Source organism: Leptonychotes weddellii, chromosome 2 (assembly GCF_054177405.1).
Source record: "Leptonychotes weddellii isolate Sample4059 chromosome 2, ASM5417740v2, whole genome shotgun sequence".
In the NCBI taxonomy this organism is placed as follows: Eukaryota; Metazoa; Chordata; class Mammalia; order Carnivora; family Phocidae; genus Leptonychotes; species Leptonychotes weddellii.
Window position 1 is genome coordinate 125,247,467 of NC_138370.1, and position 20,269 is coordinate 125,267,735.

At 38.4% G+C, this 20,269-nt stretch overlaps 1 protein-coding gene across 1 annotated transcript in view; it reads right to left on the minus strand.

The window, feature by feature from the left end:
* Window positions 1-20,269, minus strand: part of LOC102741548 (alpha-fetoprotein-like) — a 45,778-nt gene that overhangs the window by 18,031 nt on the left and 7,478 nt on the right. The window contains 9 exon segments of the mRNA XM_081812292.1: window positions 374-600; window positions 3,310-3,448; window positions 6,069-6,166; window positions 7,793-7,925; window positions 9,564-9,702; window positions 9,705-9,774; window positions 14,711-14,840; window positions 15,875-15,972; window positions 19,206-19,338. Of these exon segments, the coding sequence (XP_081668418.1) occupies window positions 374-600; window positions 3,310-3,448; window positions 6,069-6,166; window positions 7,793-7,925; window positions 9,564-9,702; window positions 9,705-9,774; window positions 14,711-14,840; window positions 15,875-15,972; window positions 19,206-19,338 (1,167 nt within the window).

Below are 20,269 nucleotides of genomic sequence, written 5' to 3' on the forward strand. Positions count from 1 at the left end.
AAGTAATAACTTATATTCATAAAATTTTCTAATTTATAAATGTTTTCAATGCATTACATATGTATATATCATACACACACACGTACAAATGTTCCAAATTTCCCATTTTAGGAAAAATAAATTAATGTACTTCTCTGTCAATATTTTCTGATCATAGACTTCCATCTCATTAGCTGATCTAATTGGGGTAGCAACCATGATAGCCATATTGCAAAACTGCAGGAATATCCTCCATTCTACTTGACCTCTAACATAACATTTAGCTGATCCATTCATTATGCCATATTTATATCTGAGCCCAGTTTACAGTTCTCTATACCTGCTCCCTTGTGGGCAGAACAAATTAAAGAACAAATTAAACAAGTATTCTTACTTTTGCTTTTCAGTTTGGAATTCCTCCTCCTGAGCTTTGCACAAGTTCTCTTTAAGGTTGATGACTTGGTCACAGGATAAAGGCGGAGAAATATAAGTTCCATTGACTTGCAGATCATCAAAGCATGGCTTCCTGAAGGCGTAGGAGGCATCACAGCAGTGGCCCACACCAGCATTGATAGGCTCTGCCTCATGTCTTCTGCATAAACCTCCAAGAATTAGTTTTGCCTTTCCCAGAAGAGAATTAAAATAAGAGCCATAAGGTTTAGGTCATTTTTTTGTGTTTTGTTTTGTTTTGTTTTGTTTTACTCCATAGAAAATAAGACTCATAAAGATTCTCAAATTCTGGTTTCTTCTAGTTGGGCCTGGATTTCACTGTTTGGGAAAAAGCAGGAGTGTCAGATGCAGCCTGGTTCCCAGATTTGTCCTCCCTCTTCCCCTCATCTTCAAGTTGAGTTCACTTGGACTCCACCTCCAGGTTCCTTCCCAGTCCAATTTGTAGACCAGTGTTGACTTAAGATAGGAGTTTCTTATGCTCTTTTAAATTAAAATCAAGCCTCAAGTCAACACCACTGCTAATTTGACTCAGAAGTATAATTGATAAGTGGAGTTCTTACTTAAGAAGCTCAAATCCAATTTGTTTCTATTTTCTAAAACTGGACATCTGTAAACACCACAGAACTTGGCGTATGGTAAATGCTCTATGAATATTTATTGAATGAATGAATGAATGATGAAAGAAATCTTTGGATCCTAGTTCAGTTATCACCTTCATTTCTTTGTCCTCTTCTAGAAATGTCACCTTGCTTTGCTCCTTGTGTGTCTGATTCTTATCCTGATGTTGTCTACAAGCCCGCCTGTATGCCTTTCCAAGTATGACTCCCCAAATTCCCAATCATTTACGTATTTGGGAATGAAGTAATTGAAGCCAGTAAGCATCAACATTTCATGTATGAGTTTATCCATTTCAAATGTAACCAAAGAGATCACCTAAAAATAAGGCTTTAGAAACATGTAAGTCTAATTGAAAGAGTTCTCCAAGGAAGGCATGACTAGATAACAAAAATTTATAATAAAATAAAAGTTAGACAGTGCTAGATAATAAAATTTTTTATATCTTCAATCAAAAAAATTATGTTTTATCACAAGAAAGACCAATTTAGCATAAAGGAGATGTTTTATCAAGAACATTTAGGGCAGAGGGGCGCCTGGGTGGCTCAGTTGGTTAAGCGACTGCCTTTGGCTCAGGTCATGATCCTGGAGTCCCGGGATCGAGTCCCGCATCGGGCTCCCTGCTCAGCGGGGGGTCTGCTTCTCCCTCTTCCCTCTCGTGCTCTCTCTCATTCTCTCTCTCTCAAATAATAAATAAATAAAATCTTTAAAAAAAAAAAAAAAAAAAAAAAGAACATTTAGGGCAGAGAAAACTGTCACCAAATAAGAATTCAGTAGTGTTAAAATAATACCACTTGAGAGAGACCTGGAGACTACATCTTGGAGACATGAGCATACAGGTCCCTGGAGGGATGTTCTCCATTGTGAGGGAGACATAATTTCTCATTTCTCAGGATAGCCTGGAAGAATATCCCTTAAGACCATCCCTTCCCTTCTTCTGATTCCATTTGCACAACTACCCATATTCTCATTCAACTTCCTAAGTATTTTGATTCAGGAAAAAGTGTACTCTAGTTATTAGGCCCAATTATTGATGCCGTTGGAAAGACATTTCTCATTGTAAATGAACACAGTGGTGGTATTCTGTCTAATAAATTTAACACTTGTGAGTTTGATGTGAGATAATAGACAATATAAATATTTGATCTTTGACCCCAGTTCCTGACAAAGGTCTTCTGAAGCCCTTGTAAATTCCTAAGTGATAAGGGAATTAAGAGCATCTTTTGTTCTAATGAGGTGACTCTGGGTGGGCTCCTGGATGGGGGCTGGGTCCCAGAAAGACCAAGCCATGATTAGAAGCTTGGAATTTTCAACCCCACCCCACCCCGCATTCTCCAGAGAGGGGAGATGGGCTGGAAATGAATTAATAATTGATCATGTGTACATAAGGAAGCTTTTTAAAATCCCAACAGTTTGGGCGTTGGAAAGCTCCCAAGTGTGTGAACCCATCCATATATTAAGAAGGTGACACATCCCAATTCCACAGGAATAGAAGCTTCTGCAGTCAGGATGCTCCCAGACCTCACCCTAAGTATCTCTTCATTTGGAAGTTCTCATTTTCCTTTATCAAATATTTTACCTATCTGGTGAACTTAAGTAAGTATTCCTCTTAGTTCTATGAGCTGCTCTAACAAATTAATCAAACCTGAGAAGGAGATCCTGGGAACCTTAGATTTATAGCTGGTTAGTCAAAATCACAGGGGACAACCTGAACTTGCAAATGTTATCTGAAGTGGGATGGGAGCAGTCTTGTAGGACTGAGCCCTTAACCTGTGGAATCTGACGTCATCTCCAGATAGAGTTGTCAGAATGAGTTAAATTGTAGGACACCCAGCTGGTGTCACAGAAAATTGCTTCTTGTGTGGAAAAACATCTGGTGTCAGAGGTGTGGTGACTGTTTTTTGGTTTTGTTTTGTTTTTTCCTATACATTTGATTAGGATGACTTAGTCTAAAATCAGCATTTTCTTTGAAGTTGTTGACAAAGTCAATTTTGTTGGCTTGAAAATCCAAGAGTTAGACCGTGGAGTATGATCCAGGTAAAGACTTGTTGAATCTGACATCACCACCATTAGAGAAGTAACAGTCTTACCTCTGCTGCTAATCGAGACAATTGGCATGAGCTGGCCTAAAAGAAGGTCTCCTGGGGATAGAAATATTAAGCTCCATTGACAATTCATGATGTGTCCACAAACATGAGATTGATTGCTGGAGGCTAGAGATTAGGACTTCAAGAACAGGCAAACATGAAGTCAAGACGGACTTACCGAGTCCTCCATGCAGGCAAATTGTTGCTCATCTCTCAGTGGGCAACATTTGGTGGCAGCAGCTGCCATGTTCTTTGTGAACGTAACCAACTCTTGAGCAGATAGTTGTGGGGTTTTCTTAGTATAAAGGATTATGAGCCTGAAAGAATAATTTCCTCTTACTCCTGGCAATGACCATGTGCCTAAAATGAAGAATTCTAGAGTTTCCTCAGTATTTGACAATCTCTAGCTTAGGTTGAACGAAACATTAAACAAGGTTTAATTCTTTTTAGTCCTTATTCCAATGACCCAAGAACTTATTCAATATACCTAGAATTCTCTTCACACCTCACACATTACTCCACCCTGATCCTTTGCTGGGGGGGGTACTTATCAAGGGTACTGTGAGAGCTAATTTGGATGGCTGCAAAATCAGACTTAATAAACAGCTTCTGAAATAAATGTATACACAGGCTCTTACAGCCTGTGTTGGTGTCTACAGTGTGTAGGAATAAGGGGGCAGCAACAATCAGCAAACAGGCCCTAATTTCACAGGGCTCACATCCTAATGGGTGAGATAGCAGGAACACTCAATGTAGTGACAGGAATTTAGAGTGCTGTAGCTGCACAGAGAATGGCATCTAATCCCATCTCAGGAAGGTCAGGCATGCCTCCTGGAGGAAATGGCAGGTGGGCTGAGATCTAACAATAACAAAAAATGAACCTGGTGAAGGGGAGTGAAAGTGGGAGGGGAGACATTGAATGTGATTGTGGTTTTGTTTTGTGGAGTTTGGGGGTGGTAATTGGGGATTGGAGACAGAAAGAGGAAGAAAGCTTAGTTACAGAATCAGATTTGCTTCGTTTTTAGAATAATTACAGTTGCCATATAAAGAATGAATGAAGGTGGGCAAGAAGCAACATGAGGGAAGTAGTAGTTGAAGGCCATTCCAGAAATCCAGGTGAGAGACAATGATAGACTCAACTAGGATAGTGGTGGTGGGAATAGAGGGATATGAGGAAGATTTTAAGGAGAAAGACTCTACTGACCTGGATTTGAAGACAACAAAAAATCAGAATCAATCATTGCTTTTATATTATAATGGAGCTGGGGAAAGAATTTAGCTGTAACATCCAATGAGCAGGCAACCTAATCTGGTGGTTCTAGTGTGTGACTCATGGACCAGCAGTTATCAGCAGCCCTGGGGACTTGTTAGGAATGCAAATTCTCAGGCCTCATCTCAGACTTACAGAATGAGAAACTCTGGGGATGGGGCTGCGTTTTAACGAGTCCTCCAGGTAATTTTGATACACTCTAAATTTTGAGAACCACAGATCTAATCCTTAAACTAGACATTAGCAAATGAACACAATATAGAAGTAATAAGCCAAATATTCTTTCTGAAAGAATAGTTTTTTTCTGGATCCATTATTCTGGATATTAATTTTATTTATGTATGTATATATGTATTTATTTATTTATTTATTCCTTTAAGATATCACTTTAATTCCTGCACAATTTTTGTATTAGTTTGGATAGACTAGGTTTTGTAATAACAAAAAATGCAACTTTGTTGCATGGTTTCAAGCCACAAAGGTTTTTTTCTTGGGGCGCATGGGTGGCTCAGTCGTTAAGCGTCTGCCTTTGGCTCTGGTCATGATCCCAGGGTGCTGGGATTGAGCCCCGCATCGGGCTCTCTGCTCAGCAGGGAGCCTGCTTCTCCCTCTCCCACTCTCCCTGCTTGTGTTCCCTCTCTTGCTGTGTCTCTGTCAAATAAGTAAATAAAATCTTAAAAAAAAAAAAGAAACAAAGGTTTATTTCTTATTCAAGCCATATGTCCAGTGCAATTTGGCATGGTGGTTTTGCTTATCTGGAACCAAGGCAGATAGATCAGCTACCATCTCAAATGTATCTGGATATTGTGTCAGAAGGAAAGGAGAAAATAGAAAAATATGCACTGGTTGTTAAAGCTTCTGCCCCCAAAGTTTTCACATTTCATTAGCCAAATCAAGTCACGTGGTGTGATATATATGTTTTTTAAATGGACACAATATTTTGCAGATCCTCCAATCAAGAGGTTGAGTCTATTTCTCTACCCCTTGACTCAGCTTGGCCATATGACTTACTTTGGCTAATGGGACAGTAGCAAATGTGATGTAAGTAGAGTCTTAAAACGACATCAATTTCAAGCTGAATTTATGGGACACTATATCAAACTGATTTGTTCCTCAACACTCTACTAAATAGACTATTACAGTAAGACCCTAAAGATTACTAAAAATTGGCTTTTGGTTTTTGACATAGTGATCTTTGAAATATCGTCTCTCTGCACACAAGAGGCTTATGTATTCTCTCTGGCAAATAGCTAAGGTATCTATTCATCTCTACCCTCCATGGTGAAAGTACTAAATTTACTATATGACCAGACTTGAAACTGACAAAAGGATCCTACCACTGCAGGCAAAGCCCTAACTAAATGTCTAGGTGGGAGGGAGAAGACCCCAAAGAGACAGCAGGAAAGCAGCCAGGGCCTGCTTGGTTCCCTAACTTCTGGATATTGGCCGGAATCTGGAAACTGGCTTGGAAAGCCATGTAGAAACACCTAAGGCTATGTGGACATCTGTATTATCAAGACAAAGATAGCTAGGTTAATTTTGAACTCATTTTTTCCTTGGCCTCTGAGATTTCAAGGTTGGTTGTAGAATCTTAGCAGCTCTCAGCATCAGGAGTTAACACAAACTCACTAACAAGCACAAATCTGGACAATATCTTGGAAGCCTACCAGTCATGGAAGTTAGCATCTCCTAATTTCTCGTGTAAATCACAGTGATGTTTTACACGCTCACGGCTTTCACGAACCACTCTTTGGAACATCTCTTGCTGGAAAATAAAGATAATCAGTGTTATCACTGTAACAATATATCTTGAGGTAAGATTGCAAAACCCTGATAGTTTAATGTAACTGTTTTCCTAAACCCAGGGCTTTATTTACTTAGTGAGCTTGCAAATCTTGAAAAACACGTTCTGGTAAAACAGGAATGGCCATGTACTTTGTGGAGAAAAGAAGTGGTACAACAAGATTGATATTTAGTTTCTGATGATATAAATTCATTTGTGGGTTGATATGGTGTATTATACAAGCATAAGGCAAATCATTCATCGAGCCAAAGAGATCTTTAAAGGTAGTTTACAGATCTAAGTTTGATTGGTCAGAGAGTGTTGGTTATATTTCATAATACAGCCTTTTTACATAAACAGCACAGATACAGAGATACAGATATAGGCATAGAAATACAGATACGTGTTAAGAAGTCACAGTTTAATAAAAACATGCAGCAGCCTTTAATATGGTAAAGCACTCCACAAATACACAGTGAAGTGAATCAAATGGAAATCTCGGAACTAACTGCTAGTTCAAAGAGTTCTTCAACTGTGCACATAAAATTCCAGTGGGAAAATACAAGTGACCTTTCAGGCTTAGTTCTTCAGTAGGAGGACAGGTTATCATCCTAACTAATCTGACCCAGTGTACCTGATCTTACTGAGCAGTGTTTGTTACAGTGAAAATTTTACCAGATTTGCAAACTGTTTGCCTGGATTTAACCCTTAGCCTTGTCCTTACTGCCTGTGTGAAGTTGGGCAAGTCTTTTAAACCTTCTACAACTCAATACTTTCATCTACAAAATGCAGTTAATAATTCTGGCATTACCTATGTTCCTGGGCTGGTGTGAGGATCAAATAGGACACTGGTTGTAAAGTTGCTTTGTGAACTCTAAACATCCATGCTCCTGTAAGGTGCTATTGTCATAATGATTATTGTGGAGGTCTACTGGGGATGCTGCAAAAGGGTGCTCACCCACAGGGGAATAAATTACCTTCATTGATCCTTCTCTCTGGGAACAGAAATGTGATAGATATACCTGCTTGAGCCCAGACAGGACAAGAGATGCCTTCAATACTCAACCACTATCCCACCCTCTGTAAATATGTAAGCCATTGCTTAGAATAACATAAGCCAGAACCAACCTGGTTCCTGGTAATCCACGGATACGTGATCATCTAGTCACATATGTAAGGTCACCTGCTTTTTTCATGTCAGATGCACAAACAGAGCTGTTGCCTGTGAACAGTATGATTTCTGGCCTGAAACAGGGAGAGTTTCCAGGACTACTTAGTGGAAATAGTCCATCTTCTCATACCCTAATATGCTGTGCTTTCATGCCATCTGCTACGGGTCCCAGCAGACACTCATTAAAAGGGAAGATGGCACAGAGAACGTTTCATGAAGCACAGAATCTCTAAGACAGTGACTCACCTAGGGACCTGCTATAGTATGATGATGGGGCCTTTGGTTTAGATGAAAGTCATATTTGTTGTGCAGTGTTGGCAATTAGCAAGAAGGCGCACAATCCTTTTACAAAATATGGCGCTACCAACAGCCCAGGAATTTTTCCTATGTCGGTAATCACCTATGAGTAACAAGCTAAAAAAGAAAAACGCATGTACCCCATGGCTATAGCATTCCAGAGGATTTTCTAATTTGCAGCATTTTGCCAATAAATTTTGATATACCGTATCCACTCTTAAAATCACAGGAAGTGCCAATTCTGAATGTCTTCTTGAATATTCATAAAGAAACCTGTATCCATATGAAACAGTAAAATTCAGAAGCCATGAGTTTTCCTTCAAAACCTAATTATGATTATGAAAAATATTCAATATTTTCACTGATTTTAGGCATTTGGAAACTTTGGGAGGATGGCAGGGAGGTTTACTTGACTACATTTTGAGATAAAGAAACAGAATCAATAAAATTACGTGATTTTTCCAAAGTCACACAGGAGTGGTGTCAGATTCAGAACTTGAAACCAAAACAATCTGATAAGCTGATAGTTTCTGGCTCAGGGTCACTACTTACTTTTATGAGAAATTAATTTCCAGTATTTGGATGGGAGAACACTTTCCTCAATCATCTTTGAGGCTAGATTTTATAAGTATTAGAATTTTTTTTTTTGATAGAAAGTGCTAGCTAGGTATTAAATCATCATCTTCCCCTCTTTTCCAGCTAAGTTTTCAAGCTGGAGTGGTCCAAGCATAATCTATACATTCTTCTGGGTTACAAGAAAGAGAAATCTGGACCCTAGAATGTTTACGAAGGAATCACAAGCACCTTTGAAGTGATCTTATCCAACCCCTCAGTTAGTAGCTGGAACGCAAGAGCCTAAGGAAATTAAGTGGCTTGACCTACATTCCAAAGTTTATGCATGACAAAGCTAGTCTTTGGAAATCTGGTCTCCCAACTCATAGCTTAATGTGATTTCCAATAGGAAGTTGTGCCTATCGACTTTTCCAGTACCAAATGCAAGTTTAGGAATGAGTGGGTTCCGGCAGTGACATTTACTTTTATAAGCCATATCAAATGTAATTTCAGAAATATAGCTCAAGTCATTCTACAAAGAGCTTTGAAGAAAACTCAAATTCTTATGCATTGTTGGAGTTTAATTGCTCCAAATAATGCTTCACAAAGTGGCTTTGGAAATACTTCAATCACACAGCAATATTGTTTTAATATTACATATTGAAATCAGTTTGTCTTGCACAAATTAATATGCATTTCGGAATGGACACCTGAGATGTTAATATTCCATCTCTCTAATCTTTAAATGCCACACCATGGCTTTGGGAGTAGGTATTAAATTAATTAAAATAGAAGAGCTCACCAGGTATACCAACCTGAAGCCATTCCTTAGGGATGAATACCTTAGAGCAAAGTTTGCAAATACTTGACCCTCACTGTGTTTTTAAAAATTCTGTATTAGTTGTCAACACTTAAAAATCAAGCAGCTTCCAGCTTCTTTCAAAATGCAGGGTTGCTGGAGGGGAAGGGGGTGGGAGGATGCAGTAACTGGGTGATGGACATTAAGGAGGGCATGTGATGTGATGAACACGGGGTGTTATATAAGACTGATGAATCATTGACCTCTACCTCTGAAACTAGTAATATGCTATATGTTAATTAATTGAATTTAAATAAAAATAAAATAAAATAAAATAGAAGACCCAACTACCCCAAGCCTACATTCCCATATGCTAACAAGTGGCTGGAGCTGTATAAGTAGCTGCCACTTTTGACTCCACCAAGCATCTCCTCTTGAACAACTGAGTCACTCATTTACATCATGGGTTAGCCTCTGTCATCATTCAAGTCTACAACCCTTCCCAAAAAGTCCATAAATACAGTACTCCATTACGAAGATTTTACAAAAACCTGTATTACTCTTGCAGGAAATCATCTGGCTTGTTGGAGAACTGTGCGCATACAAATCGGTCTTCTGTAAATCTGCTGAGTGGCAAAGATGGAAGATCAGGTTCATCGTCATTTTCCGAGTTGATAACGCATTCCCCTTGGAATGGCACCGCACACAGCATGGGCTGATTTTGCTGGAGAGGACCGACTGCTTGGAACAAATATAGTTCATAAGCCGGCTCTATAAAACATCAAAAGGAGCAGTTGTTTTTGATGACTTCATTCTGAACTTATTTATTTTTATTGTTATTACTAGAAAACCAGAGAAGAACTTGGCATCTTCTATTGCTTTATCCTTGGCAAACTGAGAGACCCAAAAGGTCATGTATAGTGACTCGTTCTAATAAGGAAGCCTTCTCTATTTGACCTCACTCAAGTGTCACAAGCTCTTTTCACATTTCTTTCTTTTTTTTTTTTAAAGATTTTATTTATTTATTTGACAGGGAGAGACACAGCGAGAGAGGGAACACAAGCAGGGGGAGTGGGAGAGGGAGAAGCAGGCTTCCCGCCAAGCAGGGAGCCCGATGCGGGGCTCGATCCCAGGATCCCGGGATCATGACCTGAGCCGAAGGCAGACGCTTAACGACTGAGCCACCCAGGCGCCCCTCTTTTCACATCTCTTAAGGAATTTAAGGGGAGGCCGACTAGAGTATTGTTTCCATGGTTGGCCCCACAAGATACAAAGGAGAGTTTTATTGTCTTGTTATCAATGTTATTGTTTTAGGATTCCAGTTTAGAAAACATTTTGTCTCTGTCATTTACCACATATATTGCTATAATATTACTATTATGCTTACATATCTAACATATTTACTTACACACACAAATAATTATGTACGTGTGGATATGAATAAATTAATCTCTGCACTTAAGAAACTCACAGTCTAACTAGAGAGTCAAATAATTAAACAACAATCATAATGCAGGATAACAGAAGTTGTAGGAGAAGTGCATATGTGACCCTTTGGAAGAAAAAAGATTGGCAATCCAGACTGGGTGGAGGTCAGAGTGAAGATCTTAAACAACATGAGTCCTGAAGGACAAATAAAAGTTACTTGGAAACTAAGGAAGAGGAAGAACATTCCAAAATTATTCATCTTTATATATAAAAAATCCTGGAAGTGAGATTATATGACATATTTGGGGAAATTATATGTAGGATCTTTGGGGGTTATTGAGAAAATGTAGTTGAGAAATGATGGGGCTTACTCTGGAAAACAGGGCGGAAGTTCCTCAAAAAGTTCAAAATAGAACTACCCTACAATCCAGCAAGTGCACTACCAGGTATTTACCCAAAGAATACAAAATACTAATTCAAAGGGACATATGCACCCCCCAATGTTCACAGCAGCAGCATTCACTATAGCCAAACTGTGGAAGCAGCCCAGTGTCCACTGATGAATAGATAAAGAAGAGGTGGTATATATATATAATGGAAGGTTACTCAGCCGTCAAAAGAATGAAATCTTGACATTTGCAATGACATGGGTGGAGCTAGGGGGTATTATGCTAAGCAAAATAAGTCAGTCAGAGAAAGACAAATACCATATGATTTCACTCACATGTGGAATTTAAGAAATGAAACAGATGAACATAGGGGGGGAAAAAAACTCTTCATGATAGAGAACAAACTGACGATTGCCAGAGGGGAGGTGGGCAGGGGATGGGCTAGAAGGGTGATGGGCATTAAGGCAGGCACTTGTGATGAGCACTGGGTGTTGTATGTAAGTGATGAACCCCTGAATTCTACTCCTGAAACCGAAGGCCAGTCATCTTGGACTACATGTGTAAAATAAAAAAGGAAAAGACCAAGAACAGATCTACTGGGAATACCAATTTTTAAAGGGTAGCAGAAGAGGAGAAGAAAATTGATGAAAGAAATTGTGAGAACACAGAGGTTCCAACTCGAAAAACTTCTCCCACCACCTATCATCTTCTAGACACACCTTTGCAGTCATCACTGGAAAAATAAATCATTGCAGTGCTTGACAGCTTTGGCTCTGAAGTCAAACTTCCTGAGTTCTAATCTTGACTTTGCTATTTCCAAACTTTGTGACCTAGGCAAGCTACCTTGCTTCTCGATGCCTCAGTTTTCCTCATCTATAACATGGGGGTTAAAGTAATACTTCCTAAGCTTGTGGGAACTAAACGGATTAATAATTATTAGGAACAAAGAAAGGAGCCTGGCCCAGGTTAAGTACTATAAAAGTGTTTGCTGAATAAAAGTGAAATGCTTAGAATTAGCGGCTGCATGCAGAAATTATTTTTTTAAAGTTTGTACTATAGCAATTATTATACAACCCCAGAATGTTGGTCAATAGTGCCTTGAAGTCAAAGAAAGAGAGAGAACCCTACAACGTAAAATTTAATTATGTTGACTGAGTGATATAATAGACTTATAAGCCCTATTAATTCATATCACCTAATATTAAAAATTAACATCTATTATAAAGGTTATGTGCTTTTTGAGTTGGGTGTGATATTGTGAAGCATCAGGGAATGATATAAGCACCGATAAGTATAAGAAACTTTCTAGAACTTATAATTCAAAGGTATATAATCCATACACCATTCCAAAAAGCATTAGGAGAAATACTCTAATAATAAGATCATTAAATCAATATGAAAAATAAACAGTAGAAAGGGTGCATTTATCATGATGAGGACTGTCACACGGGTTTCTGTCTCAATCCCTGCTCCAATTTCATGGACAAGTTCTTGCAAACCTTCACAAAACAGGTCATTCTCAATATTGTTACATTATTTCAGAGATTTTGAAAGAGAAAACAGTGCAATTTTTGGAAGGTAACATAACTGAATACCAAAACCTGAAAGTTCTAGATCGAGTTCATGTAAATGCAAATACAGAAATTTGAAAATTATGTATATATAAAATCCGAAATATAGCAAAATGAGATGGATGTAAACAATCTAAAGATGGTTAAAAATTAAGAAATCTTTTAATATGATTCACCAATGAATAAGTTAAGTGGAAATCAAATGATGATCCTAAGAAAACAAAAGAACATTTACTAATGTTAAGAATCCATCCTAATTAAAAACAGAACAACCTTGGGATGCCTGGGTGGCTCAATTTGTTAAGCATGGGACTCTTGATTTCGGCTCAGTTCATCATCTCAGAGTCGTGAGATCAAGCCCCTTGTTGGTCTCCGTGCTCAGCTCAGAGTCTGCTTGAGATTCTCCCCTCCCCCGAACCCTGCTTATGTGCACACTCTCTCTTAAATAAATAAATAAAATCTTTGAAAAAAAGAAAAAACCAATCTCTAAAATAAGAATGAAAAATCTCTTAACACATACACAATACCTTTCTCAAGTCAGTAACTTTAAACCTGTTTCCATGAAAGTCTGGACCAAGATAGAAATGCTAGAACCATTTATAGTTATTATTTTATTTTATTTTATTTTATTTTTTAAAGAGTTTTTATTTATTTATTTGACAGAGAGCGAGAGACAGCGAGAGAGGGACTACAAGCAGGGGGAGTGGGAGAGGAAGAAGAAGGCCTCCCGCTGAGCAGGGCGCCCTAAACGGGGCTCGATCCCAGGACCCCGGGATCATGACCTGAGCCGAAGGCAGACACTTAACCGACTGAGCCACTCAGGCACCCCCATTTATAGTTATTTTATATTGCTTGTGAATATTAGCTAATACAATGAAATCATTAACAATTGTTCTGGCATTCCTGACAAGGTGTAGAATTATAAATGGAGTTGCTGGTTTGGCATAGGTATTGTTTATGTGCTAAAGGATATTAGAGATTTTGTTTTGTTTTGTTTTAATTATGACTGAGTCTGTCAGGCCCCCACTTTCTCTTTACTCTTCCCCCCAAGTTCACCTAATCTTCAAATAAATAACATTCTAATAGCCTGTCCTGAAAAGCCAGGACTCCTTCTAAGTATGCAGGGGAGTGTTTCTTCCAGCACTAGTTGGGATTCCTGCCATACAGAGAGAAGTTCAAGAACAACATTATATTGTGTATCTCCAGGATGAAAGGGGCGGTGACCACGGCCACCCTTCCCAGTGGTCGGGCTGAATATGACATGGACTTAACAACCACAATAGGTACCAAAGAAGAGCTGTGGTCTGACCCCAACTCTGTTCCAGCAACGTAAATGGTTGAGGACGTAGACTCCGAGGGATGCTACTGAGTGTCTATGCAATGCCTTTCTATTTTAATTCCTGTAGTTACTCATATCCCTTAATCTTTCATGGAATGGGACTAAAATAGTTGAAGGTGGGGGCTCCTGTCCATAAGAGTCATGGACATCCCCATGAAATTATGATACTAGTCCTTCTTTGTTGCTGCATTTTATTTATCATGATGAAACATTATTCAATTTTCTAACTTGCAGAATGAATAGCAACATGACTTGTAACCTCTGATTTACCAAAGCCTCATCAGGTTTTTGACAGTTACAATTTTTCCTTCTCTGGGATTTAGAGACTTTACACTTGGATGAGGGGCAGTTTGTGCCCCCAAACCTCAGGCCCACATCTTTTTCTTGACGTTTCTTTTTTCCTCCAGGCTGATGTGGCCTGGGGCTCTGGGTTGCAATTCTGGGACTTGCTTGGGATTCAAAGGTGAACAAAATATAAACTCAGTTTGGAAGGAAATTAGAGGTCAGCTCTAAAAATTAAAGAATAACAGAATAAAGTGAAGAAAGACAGGATAAGTAAGGAAGAAAGGGAGGGAAGGAGGAGTGGAGGGAGAAAAGAAGTGGGGGAGGGAGGAAGAAAAAATCATTGCCTGAGCTGGGACAAGACAAGAGGGGAGACACGACTGGTAATTCTACTGGTAAGATTGAGAAATGCTCATTATTTTGTTTTAGATTCACGACGTACCATGGTCACCTTTGTTTAAGAATTGCAAGTTTTGGGGCACCTGGGTGGCTTAGTCGGTTAAACATCTGCCCCCAACTCAGGGTCCCGGGATTGAGCCCCATCTTGAGCTCTCTGCTTAGCGGGGAGTCTGCTTCTCCCTCTGCCCCTCCCCCTGCTTGTGCTTCTCTCTCTCAAATAAATAAAATCTTAAAAAAAAAAAAAAGAATTGCAAGATTTTCAAGACTGAGGTGAGTTTTAAGAAAGGAGAGGCTCTCACCCTGCCAAGTACACATGCTACTACATCTCCTTCACAGCACGTCTGATGCAGATTTTTAATATCCACGGCCAGCCTGGCAATTTCAGAAAAGTCAGCTTTGGGTTGTTTTTTAGTCAGCAGAACCAATTCCCTGAAAGAAAAATAAGTACATCTTAAACCGTATTTTGAATTCAATCCTTTCTAAAATTAGTTCTAGTTCATTGAGTAACCAAAATAATAGAAACACATTTGCAAATGTAGGAGGAAGAGAGTATATTTTAAATGCCTTCCATTTCTTCCACGATAGCACTCAGAGCCACACAAAGATCTAAATCACAAAACAAACACCATTCAATTCATAATCATGCAAAATATAGTCATTTTCATCATTGAAATGATCACTTAAGAAGCTGAGTTGCTTAGATGGATAATTTGGAAATTTATCTGACCTGACTTTCCAAGTAAAATTCTTCATCATAAAGACAATAATTCTAAGAGTCTTGGGTTTCCCTTGCTTCTCCCGTTGACAACTGAGCAACATCCCCAAAATGTCTCTGGCAATCGGGAAAATGGGCCTGCCTTATAAAGAGAACTAAGCTTCCATCCAGCCCAATGCTGTCCCAGATTAGGCAAGAAGGTGATATAAGGAAGGATACATCCCTTCACAGGTAAACTTGGACAGAAATACAATCTGGGCCAGGAAAGAGGCACACTGAGTAACATCAAATTCTCCTCACCCCACACTCTTCCATCCTCACCCACAAAACACCACTAGATTTTTCTGTTCTGCATGACACTAGAGCGAAAATCTTTCCTATCTTCCCAGAGAAAAGAATACATTTTGTCTGCCAGGTTTTATCAGGCAGAACAATTAAGAGCCTGTGGAACAATTAAGAGCCTGCATCTTCATGTATAGAATCTTTTGTGCACTAAGGCAGAGATAAGGGGTCTGAGCAGATGGAAGAAACTGAGGCAGGAGACAGTGGATAGAGATGAGGATTGTGTAGTTTCAAGCCCAGCTCTATGTGCCCTATTGAATAGGCAAGTAGCATAGCTATAGAGAAAGGAACCAGGTTTGCATTGAGAGACATTATTAAATGGAAAAAAAAATGATTTTCAAATGAGTTTGATCAAATGGGGTGATCCAACAGCAACAGAGTTCACATATGTCAATCAGTAACTTACACTGCTTTGGCTACTTTGTGGTTGAATTTAATCCCAATTTCACATAAATGGTGATGCCTCAAAGATATTTCTCTAACGTATTTTCTGATGGGTTCTAGCTGTAAGTAGAAAAACACTCATCAAAGAAATGCGTCTGCAACAGCAAAAGTCCCTCTTGTCGTTAGTAAACGAGAAAGAAAAGTACAAGTTGTTTATCTCCTCAAAATTAGAAAGTCCTTATTGTCTTATTTAAAAGAGACCAAATGCAAAAGCACAATGTGGTTTGTTTGTTGGTTTGTTTTATAAAATAGCATCTTACTTCCCAGAGATCACTTGTTCTAGAACCTCAAACATTTGGAATAAAAAGAAGACATGAAATTGAGCAACCAAAAATCCAGAGAACCACAAGAATAAATTTCAATAATGTCTTACAGTTGTATTTTGTTTTTATCAAGTTACTAGCTCTGTCATCTTGGACATGTCTCCTACTGCTTATCTAGAATATATGCTCCAGTTTGGCAATATACATTAATGAAGCCCCCCCCAAATATGTTCATAATTTTTAAACCAGGATTTTTACTTTGGAAACTATCGCAAATAAATTCTTCTACATAAAAAAAACCACAACTATTAAAAAAGAAGAACATGCATGTTTTGTTACAATGGCAACATTTTAGAGACAAATAAAATGTCTCAACAGCAGAGTGATGGTAAAATAAATAATGGCACAGGGGCGCCTGGGTGGCTCAGTTGTTAAGCGTCTGCCTTCGGCTCAGGTCATGATCCCAGGGTCCTGGGATCGAGCCCCGCATCGGGCTCCCTGCTCGGCGGGAAGCCTGCTTCTCCCTCTCCCACTCCCCCTGCTTGTGTTCCCTCTCTCGCTGTGTCTCTCTCTGTCAAATAAATAAACAAAATCTTTAAAAATAAATAAATAAATAAATAAATAAATAATGGCACATTAATTTTGACAAAATGTATACTTCTAATAAAAAGTAGATATATTTAAATCTCGAATCAAAACTAGATATTCAGTGTGATCACAACAATGTACAAAATAAAATCTGTGAATGGAAAAATGAATAAAAGGAAATACACTAAAATTGGTATCTCTGTGTGCTGGGGATATTAGTAATATTTTAAAATTTCAGAACAGCTCTATATTTTCACTTAAAACATTATAATGACCATAGATTATTTTTACTTTGGCTAACTATACCTTACAGTGCTATTTTTAAGAACAAGTTAAAAAATATATACAAAGGCAATATTCAAATCATAAAACTAGCACAATAATTATAATTTAATTTAGTAATTATTATTAAATTTAACTAATTATATTTTATAATTAATTATAAATGTAATTATTGCTTTAATCTTTATTTTGATGTAGTATACTCATTTAAAATCTAGTACAAACAAGCTTGTCTACTTCTTCTAGAGTCTCTGAAGACTTAACTCATAAACCACATTCTCTAATCATAAACACAATTTTTATACACTTGGTTATGTCATTTTCTCTGAGGAATAAGCAAGAACCATTAGGAATGGACATCCTGGAAGCAGCAATACTGTAAAGATCATAAAGTGGGGTAGAAGAGGGAAGAACTCTTGGCTAACTTTACAGGGGCATGTTATACATTAAGGAAAATTCTCCACTGAGAAGTGTTAAGATTAAGAAAACTTAAAAGAGTAAGCACAAGTTACTTTAAAAAAAAAAGCTTAACCTCCACAAAAAAGTTCATTCTTTAGAAATGTGAAGTAATGAGATATAAGTCTGCATGATCATTTGTTTTTCTGTTTTTCATTAATACAAACCTAAAAGGAGAAAAAGACTGTCCTGCTTAGGAACTCAGAATTGACTTCTGAAAAAGTCATTAGGGGACAAATGGAGAGGGAGGTAATATATTAAAGCTCTCTATGATAATGAAAATATCTTTAATGATAATAGCAATAATTATTGAGTACTGAGCATGTGCCAGAAACTTTCTAGATACAATATTTAATTTCTTATCTAAAGTAGATGATGAGGAGCTCGATAGGAAAAATAGTTTGAGAGGAATAGAGAAATAGGGGTTTTGAGGAATATGAGATAAATTTGCACTGAGAAGATCAAAGAAAACAGTAAGAATAAAGTGGCACTGCATTTAGTCTTGAATTCATCAAAATGACTATCAAACTACTACTCATTTCAGTACAACCTTTGGAAAATCCATCTGGTGCCCTCTCTAGTAAAGATGGTCATTTTATGTTGATATTTGAAACCTTTAAGGAGATGCGTGAAAAGTACTTTTATCTTAGAACTAATCACTGATTTACATCTCTTCAATGAAAGAGAAAAGGCCACATGGTTAAAATTAAGTGTGATAGATTGTATTTTCCAATGATGGCTGCAGCGATATCTTCTATCCCAGGCTCTTCTTACAGTGAGACCTTGACAATCTTCCCATCAAGAGGTACAGTATATATACTCTCCTGTTGTTTTTTTTAAGATTTTATTTATTTATTTGAGAGAGAGAGTATGAGAGAGAGCACATGAGAGGGGTTAGGGTCAGAGGGAGAAGGAGACTCCCTGCCGAGCAGGGAGCGAGATGCGGGACTCGATCCAGGGACTCCAGGATCATGACCCGAGCCAAAGGCAGTCGCTTAACCAACTGAGCTACCCAGGTGCCCTATATACTCTCCTTTTTAAACCGGTGAGGTTTTATGGTGTTTCAACCAATAGTGTATGACAGAAGTAACTTCTGAGGCTAGCTCATAAAAAGGCCATACAACTTCTGCTTTAGCCACTAGAATATGCATTCTTGAAGACTTTGGCTATATGTAAGCAATCCAGCTGCCCTGAGGCTACCATGCTGTGGGCAATCCCAAACTAGCCAAGGCAGAGAGACCACGTGGAGAGACCCTGAGACTCTATGAGAAGAAAGCGATGTTGAGCTAGCCCCCAGGTGCTTCAGCTCCCCAGAGTTCTACCACAAGAAAGATCATGAGCCAGAACTGCCCAGATGAGCCCTTCCTGAACTCCTGACCCACAAAAATCATGAGAGCTAATAATATAACTGTTGTTGGCTTGAGTCAATAAATTTTGGGGTGTTTTGATATGCAACAATAGTAACTTGAATATTAAATACTTATGATGAAGTAATGTCTATGCTAAATCATACTTTTCAGATTGTAATAACAATATGAATTGCCTCAGTATCTTATTACAATGAAGTCTTATTTAGTAGATCTGGAGAAGAGCTTCAGATTCTGCATTTCCAATGAGCTGCCCGGTGATGCATATGCTGCTGGTCCACAGTCCACACTTTGCAGAGCAAGGCTCTAAATAACAGTTGACATATGAATATTTTACCTTTATCTGGAAGCATTCAGTTTTATTTTCTTCTTGGCAACATGACTGAATAGCTGTTTCATAGCAAGCAGACATGGTCAGAATAGTGGGTCCATACAAGAATGGATGCTTTTGAGACGTTTCATAAATGTACCTGTAATTTGGAAAATATGAGGTTGTGTTATTTAGAATTCAAGAGCATGTGCCAACACTGTTTCTTCATCTAGTTTTGTTGACCTGAACTTCTAGAATTTCATGGTGAAAGAGATGAGGTAGCATGATACATAAACACATCACATGTTCACATCACTCTGGACAGATCACTGTGAAGTTAGTCAGACATTCACTGAATGCTCATGAAATGACCACCTGTAACTTCCAGGCTGGTGGGGAAAGAAAAAGTAACTAAAACTTGTCATTTTTATATAAGAAGTATAAGATAGAAAGTTCAGTAGTCCAAACTGAATTGTAAATGCCAGATTGTACAGCTGGTGCAGGAGGATTAAATTTAGAATCTATTAGTGATAGGGGAGGAGTCGCTCAAGATCATCCAGAAGTTCTTTCTAGACTAGGAAAGTTAAGGCCATTGTCCTCCAAGATATGCCCCTCAATATTTTGATTTGTTACTAAGTCCCCTGTCTTTATTTCCCTCTCTAGTTCATTCATTCCTCACACTCGAAGAGCTGGGGCATCACCTCTGCCTTTCAGTTGTAACACATATCTCCTCCTATTTTTGCAAAGCTTGCTCAAAAGACCCCACAGACACACATGCAAAAATATTCAACAAGATGACATTACAGGCAAAAACTGGCTCAATGCTCACACAAATCCATTTTCTTTTCCTGTGCGCACAGGGAGACTCCTTTTCCAGGCTCCCTTGCAGTTAGGTTGAGAACATGTAACTGAGTTCTGGATGATGAAATATGAATGAATATGCTCCACACCACTTTGAGGTGTGGCTGTTAATGTCTCAGCACAGTTCTCTGCTCTCTTTTTCTGTTTCACAGTGACCTGGGAAACACATGCTTCAGATAATAAAGAGATGGAAACATCTTGCATTCCCGAGTTACCCCTTGGAGAATTCT